This window comes from Carassius gibelio, chromosome A22 (genome assembly GCF_023724105.1).
Source record: "Carassius gibelio isolate Cgi1373 ecotype wild population from Czech Republic chromosome A22, carGib1.2-hapl.c, whole genome shotgun sequence".
NCBI lineage: Eukaryota > Metazoa > Chordata > Actinopteri > Cypriniformes > Cyprinidae > Carassius > Carassius gibelio.
The window spans coordinates 6,552,709-6,559,367 of record NC_068392.1 but is presented as its reverse complement, the minus strand read 5'-3'; the positions used below and the strand labels follow the sequence as shown (position 1 = coordinate 6,559,367).

General features: G+C 38.2%; 1 protein-coding gene across 1 annotated transcript in view; it reads right to left on the bottom strand.

Annotated features, from left to right (window-relative positions):
* Positions 1-1,138: 1,138 nt before the first annotated feature.
* The window catches only part of LOC127943130 (cyclin-T2), a 7,231-nt gene continuing 1,710 nt past the window's right edge, over positions 1,139-6,659 (bottom strand). Inside the window, exons 4-9 of the mRNA XM_052539325.1 lie at positions 5,992-6,052; positions 5,839-5,901; positions 5,304-5,349; positions 3,949-4,112; positions 3,603-3,673; positions 1,139-3,457 (exon numbers count right to left, since the gene is read on the bottom strand). Coding sequence (XP_052395285.1) covers positions 2,522-3,457; positions 3,603-3,673; positions 3,949-4,112; positions 5,304-5,349; positions 5,839-5,901; positions 5,992-6,052 — 1,341 coding nt within the window. The 3' untranslated portion in view covers positions 1,139-2,521. The remainder of the gene's footprint in view (positions 3,458-3,602; positions 3,674-3,948; positions 4,113-5,303; positions 5,350-5,838; positions 5,902-5,991; positions 6,053-6,659) is intronic.

Below are 6,659 nucleotides of genomic sequence, written 5' to 3'. Positions count from 1 at the left end.
TTAATGATAACCTTTGACCTTAAGGTGGCACTGCCCACGAAACTTTTTGAGTACAATAACGACATGGTGCCAAAAACACATCAAGTTTCGTAGCAATATGCCTCCTCATTTGTAAAATATAGCATTTTACAACAAAATTCAACATTACTGACATGGGGAAATTAGGTAAGGTTCAACACTGCATGCTGCACCGAATCTAAAGAGACCAGTGTTGTGATTTTTGGCCAAACCATACAAAAGTTATAAGCAAAATAATAAAAAAATAATAATATTTCCTGACCACAAGGTGGTGCTGTGCATAAGCCTTGCAAGTAGCTTCAGGTCATAAGTGAAGTGAAGTGACATTCTGCCAAGTATGGTGACCCATACTCAGAATTTGTGCTCTGCATTTAACCCATCCGAAATGCACACACACAGAGCAGTGAACACACACACACACACTGTGAGCACACACCCGGAGCAGTGGGCAGCCATTTATGCTGCGGCGCCCGGGGAGCAGTTGGGGGTTCGATGCCTTGCTCAAGGGCACCTAAGTCGTGGTATTGAAGGTGGAGAGAGAACTGTACATGCACTCCCCCCACCCACAATTCCTGCCGGCCCGGGACTCGAACTCACAACCTTTCGATTGGAAGTCCAACCCTTTAACCATTAGGCCACGACTTCCCCCATAGTTATTATAACGCAACGCATACCAAGTTTGGTCAGAATTTGCTAAAGCATTGTGGAGATAAAGCCTCATGTTCATATTTGCATGCTTTCAATCAAATCTGTAAGACATTTTTTTTTTTGTGAAGTTTCTAAACTTGAATTCCATAACTTCGTCTGGTGGAAATCAGACTGTCTAGGACAAGTTCTAAAAAGTATGTTTTCTGTGAAAAATTGCGAAGAAAATCTTAACCTGTAGCATTTTAGTGTCCATTCAACTCTGAGCTTAGGAATCAGAGGAAAAAATATTTTCTTTCTAGATCACATGGCTCAAAAGTTTGAGTTGGAGCTGTGGTTAATGATGAAACTGTCCTCTATTTGTGTAACAAATTTCATAATTTTCCAGTAAGCAGTTCTATGGGCTGCAATAGATTCAATAGCGGAAGAATGCTAAAAAATACAATAGCTAGGCACCAAAAAAAAAAACACCGGATTTTGATAAGCAATTCTCTTGGATATTTATTACACAATCCAAAACATCATTCATACAGACTCCGATCTAATACTATAATAAAGAACTGTGGCATTCCAAATAACACAAAATAGAGACGTTAACCTAAAAGTTTCATACAGTTCCACCGGTGGGCAAACACTGAGGCACAAACCTTTGGTATCTGGTGAAAGGAGGTTATAACAGCACAACAGGAGTCTAGGCCACATCTAGAGTGCGTTATCCCCATTCAAACCCTTCAAAACGCTCTTAAAGTTGTTTTTAAGAGCTCCGGACAGAGATTAGGAAGTTGACTGCTGGTTCCTTTGAATGGCAGCCCACTTATTAACCAATCAGAATCAGCAGCCAGAGAGAGAGAGAGAGAGAAGAAATCAAATCTTAAATACTGAGATCATAGGAAATGGGACAGATAACACACAGCCTGCTAAAATCTCTATCATACAGTTTTAAGGCTCGACGTACACCACGATGAACAGATCAGCTGAGAATTCTGGGATGCGATCTTGACCGTTCACACTCGGCACACGAAGCGAAACAGAAAAAATACCCACTGTCTCGGCAAAAAAAAGACATTTTGCTTTCCACTACTGTAAAGGGTCAAAAAGAGGGGAAAAAAGAACGAATTACAAGTATAACGTCGGCAAAATCTTAAGTCAAGAAGTTACTACGCAAAGGACCCTGGGCACGACTATGTCATTAGTTCAACTTTCTAACAGAAGGTAACAACATAAAATAGATAATTTTACAGTACATTAAGATTTACAATATATGGAAAGTGATATAATGGAATCTGTGTACAGGCATTTTTAAGAAGTTACACCGCAGCTAATGTTTTTGTTTTTTTTTTGCCTTTAGGAACCTCTAAACCTGAGCATTCGTGAAATAATTAAAGATAATGTATATCGATACAAATAACAGTGAACAGATATCTGCACCTTCCTTTTGTAAACAGTCACACGTTTCCATTTTCATCCTTTTGATTAATGAAAAACAAAAAACATTGTGAATCAAGCATGAAGAACGAACATACAAATATTCACTTTATCACATTGCGTTTTTCCAACTAAAACAGGTTAAAATTGCCAGAGGCATTTTGCAATCTCTCTTCAGCAAGCTCTACGACTCTATACGAGGTTATAAATTCGTAAATATGCCATTGTTGTTTTTACATTTACACTAAAATGTTATTACAACCTTCACTTTGTAGTTTTTTCTTTAAATTCAGTGATAAAACATGATTTAATCAAAACGAGAGACAAATCTAACGGACGAGTGATTCTTGCATAAAATCAGCTAGAGAACAAAAATCGTACGTTTTTTTTTGTGTGAGGTTTTACATAAAAACGTCAGTTTTTTTCCACTAGTTTAGAAGTTGTGTGCATTTAATAGGGAATCAAGAATATTGAAAGTGTCTTCATAATCCATGTGTGGACCGTTATTTATTAAAGCAGCGTTGGGCTCAGAACTCTGCCCCTCCCCCAGCCTCTTGTCAATCTTCAACTGGGCGTGGCCTATTGTTTGATTGACAGATACAGTGGAAGAGGAGGAGGAAGAGGAGTGGCTTTTGGAAGATCGGTGAGATTTGGATGAATGGTGGTGATGGTGGTGGTGGTGGTGGCTACCGTGTGAGTGTGACGAATCGTGTCTCCCTGCTTTGTGCGATGAATGTTCGCGATGCTTCTCACGGCTCGAGCGTGGACTGTGACGGCTCTTACTGTGGCCGCTACTTTCGGATGAAACCTTGATTTTCATTTTCAGCTCTTCTTGACTAGCAGAACCATTCTCAGACGAGGAAGGGTGGCGTCGTTTGAGCGACCCACTCTTCAAAGATCGCTCCGATACCTGCTGTTGGGAATACTTCACCCTGATTGACGTAGATGGTTCGGACGAGAAATGTCCGTGTTTTCGATGCTGGTCGCCGTCCTCCTCTTCGTGTCTGCGTCTTTGCTCTAATTCGGCCGCATGTTTTTCACGGTATTTCTCTAGAGTGAGTTTCTGAGGGGGAAGAGGTGCTGGGGCGTGTCCGTGTTTGCTCACCTGCACCCCCTGGAGTGCAAGAAATGCATCTGCGCTCTGGGAAATTGGTGTAGGAAAGCTGAAAGAAGAACTCTGCAGGTTCGACAGGCCGTTGAGTGACAATGATGCCCCATCCAATGGGAACGAGGTGGATGGTTCAGAATACATCCCCCCACTGATGTCACACATGCTAGCCATTAATGAAGTGTCCTGGCTCAGGGATGTCTGGAAGGAACCGTCTAAAGATTGGTTGTCGAGTTTTGGTTTCTTGGCAGCTTGACTGGCCTGAAATGAGAACAAAAATAAATAATCTCAAAAATTTGTTTATGACTTGACTACTTGCAATAAAAATGTTTATCACAAAAATCTATAATGCCTCTTTAAATTTGGTTTAGTGTATTTTTTCCATACAAACTAATTTTTTACATACCCGCCAGTTTCGGATTCTTTTTAATCTGCTTGGAGTTTTTTCCAGGATCTGGAGAATCTCATGAGTCAAGTCTACGAAAACAGAATATACAAAAACGTATTCGAAGCACTGGAATTATTTAGAATTTGAAATGCAATCAAATCGCGAAAGATCATTTTAATTATCAAATAAAACAAAATTAGTAATTGCAAATAAACTAAACTTAAAAGCATTTTTCCTTTAATAATAAACAATGTTAATGGAATAGAATTTTAATAGATTTTTATCCACAACTGATTTTAACGTAAAAGATTTTTACGTTTTTGAGTAACCCTAAAAAAATAAATAAAAGTAATGTTTGACTGACCATCAAGCAGCTGCAAAGTCACGGACCGGTCGACATATTCCCACCAGTGTTTCCCATCTGAAGAGACAGGAATCTCCCAATTGGACCACTTGCAGGCCAGATGAATACAGACACACGCCACCACTGTGGGTTTGTGCTGCAGGCAGAAGGTGGTCAGGTGCAAACTGCAAGAGAAATGACAGAAAACCGAGAAAACACTTGATTACAAATGGAGGACAAGATGGAGATGCTTTCCTAAAATCCTAAATTAATTTCCTTTCTTAATTAATTGTAATTATCATGATTATATCATGTCAAAGAAGATCATAGTCCAGTCAGGTGTTTTTGCTAGAATGTTCTTTGTCTGGTCAGCTGTAAAACAAAACAGTATGCGATTTATGAAACCGATCCAGTCAATAAAATTCAAAATAACTATTAACATTTAAAGTGTGGCATCAGCATAACCAACACCAGTGCTGGGTTTCTGAATCCCTAGCCCTTTTTCAATCGAAAACACTCTCTCAGCAAGTGGGCATTAACAGCAACTCATCTTCCTGCTGTGTTAATGACCAAACTGGCTCAAAAGCAGTCTTACTGGCTTGAACTGATTTCTGAGGTTAAAACTTCAGTGCAATCAATCAGAACTGAGTTGTTTTATTAGGTCGGCTGATGAGAAGGCCACCTGATTGATTAAAAATCTAAATTGCTAACACAAAGGTTTGGTCCCAAAAATGGAGCAGAAATAATAATAGTGTACCTAGAGTGCATTGGGGGCTTGTCCCTGAATTAAATAGCTAAGGATTAAATACATAGGAATTAATCACAATACAGGAAAACATTTTTTTAATTGAGTAAATATTAAATGGTGCTTAAAGGATTCTATTTTCTAGATCAACAAACCTCTTTAAAGCAAAATTCTTCTACAAATTTGTTATGCCAAGGGTATGACAGAAAAAAAACCTCTTTGAAAAAAAAATACTACCATTCTAAATAATGAATACTTGAACTTTCTTTAAATTTATTTTTTTTCTTTAGACAAAGTAACATGAAAAAGAAAGCACTCTCTGGTACTTACCGTGACAATCTCTAAGTTAACACCTGTGAACTCTGAGCTGATATTCAGGCTACCAATTGAGTTATTGACCTATGCACTCTCAATCAAGATATCTCTATTAGCACCTCTACACTCCAGGCTGTGTATTCAACCCTCTGTGCCCACAGCAAGCCCTCCGTACATTACACCGCACTGCACCGGGCCGGCCAGCAAACAGCCCGCCCAGGCGCGAGAGGGCGTTGGACACAGGAAGGAGAACCCTGCCTAATAGGAAGTCATAGGGTGCCATGGCAGTGCAACAAATAGGGCTCAGGGTAACAACCTGTTGGTAGCCATGAAATAGGAGGTCTGGGCCAAGTCCTTGCTTGCTGAGGGGACAAACGAGAGAGAGAGAGAGACGATGTCAGATTAGACAATAAAGTAACATTTACATAGACTTCTGTTTTCTGTTTGCAACTAAGTTTTACCTTTCTAAAGTCAAAATTCAAAGTATGCACCACAAAAAATGTGAAGTAAAATATTAATAAATACAAATATTTACATTATAGTTTACATTACCATTTAAAAGTTCAAAGTCAGTAAGATTCTTTATGCTTTGACAAGAAAGGATCTTGTGCTCTCCAAGGCTGCATTTAAACATTAAATACTTGAAAGTATTACTACAATTTAAATAGCTTTTCTACTTCAATATATTTTAAAATGTAATTTATTCCAAAGCTAAATTTTCAGCGTCATTACTTCCGTCTTCAGTGTCACATGATGCTTCAGAAATCATTCTGATATGCTGACTTAAACAGTAGACGAGAGATTGAAAGAGAGATGGAGAAATTCCAAAGGCAAAAGGAGGAAGCATCTACCTCGCACTAGCTGGGAACATCTCACCACATCTGTGTGTGGATGATCTATTGTTATCTCAAAGCCTGAAACAGAATCAGCGGTTAGACAGGACTCGTGGACTTTCATTAAGCACAGATGTGTTTCCAGACGCTGGTAATGGAGTCGGCCCTTACCGAGAGTCTGCAGCACTATGGTCTCCAACAGCACCAGCTCTTGAGCCTGCTGGAGGTACACCTGCGGTTTAACAATCACATCGGCTCATTAGTGGGGTCTGAAGATCACCAATCCATTTACATAACTCACTTATTAGAATTAAATTGAGCCTTGTGGGTAGCATCTTTATTTTCAGTTAAAACAACAGTTGTAAGCTTGTTAATTAAACTAAATAAAAATGAGCCCCACTTTCATTATGAATTTTACTAACCTTAGTGTATAGCTTCAGTAAAAAATAATTTGATTTTCAAACTGTCAATGATATAAAATTAATAACAAATACAATTTAAAAAAAATTAATTCAAGTATTTTTATAAATCATTTTAAACTATTAAACATTGTGGTATTATGTTAGCATGAATTTCTTTAAACAATCATAATAATAATATTATACATAAACGTTTATTTCTTAACAACGAAATTCACTTTCATTATAAATGCTACTAACCTTATTGCGCATAACTTCAGAAAAAGAGGGAGAAAATATATTTTTCAAGCTGTCAATGTTAGCAAATTATTCATAAATACAATAAAAGCCAAAAACATGAAATAAAAATGGGCCCCACTTTCATTATAAATGCTCCTAAACTTATACCACAACTCTTCACAAAAAAGTGCACATCTCCAC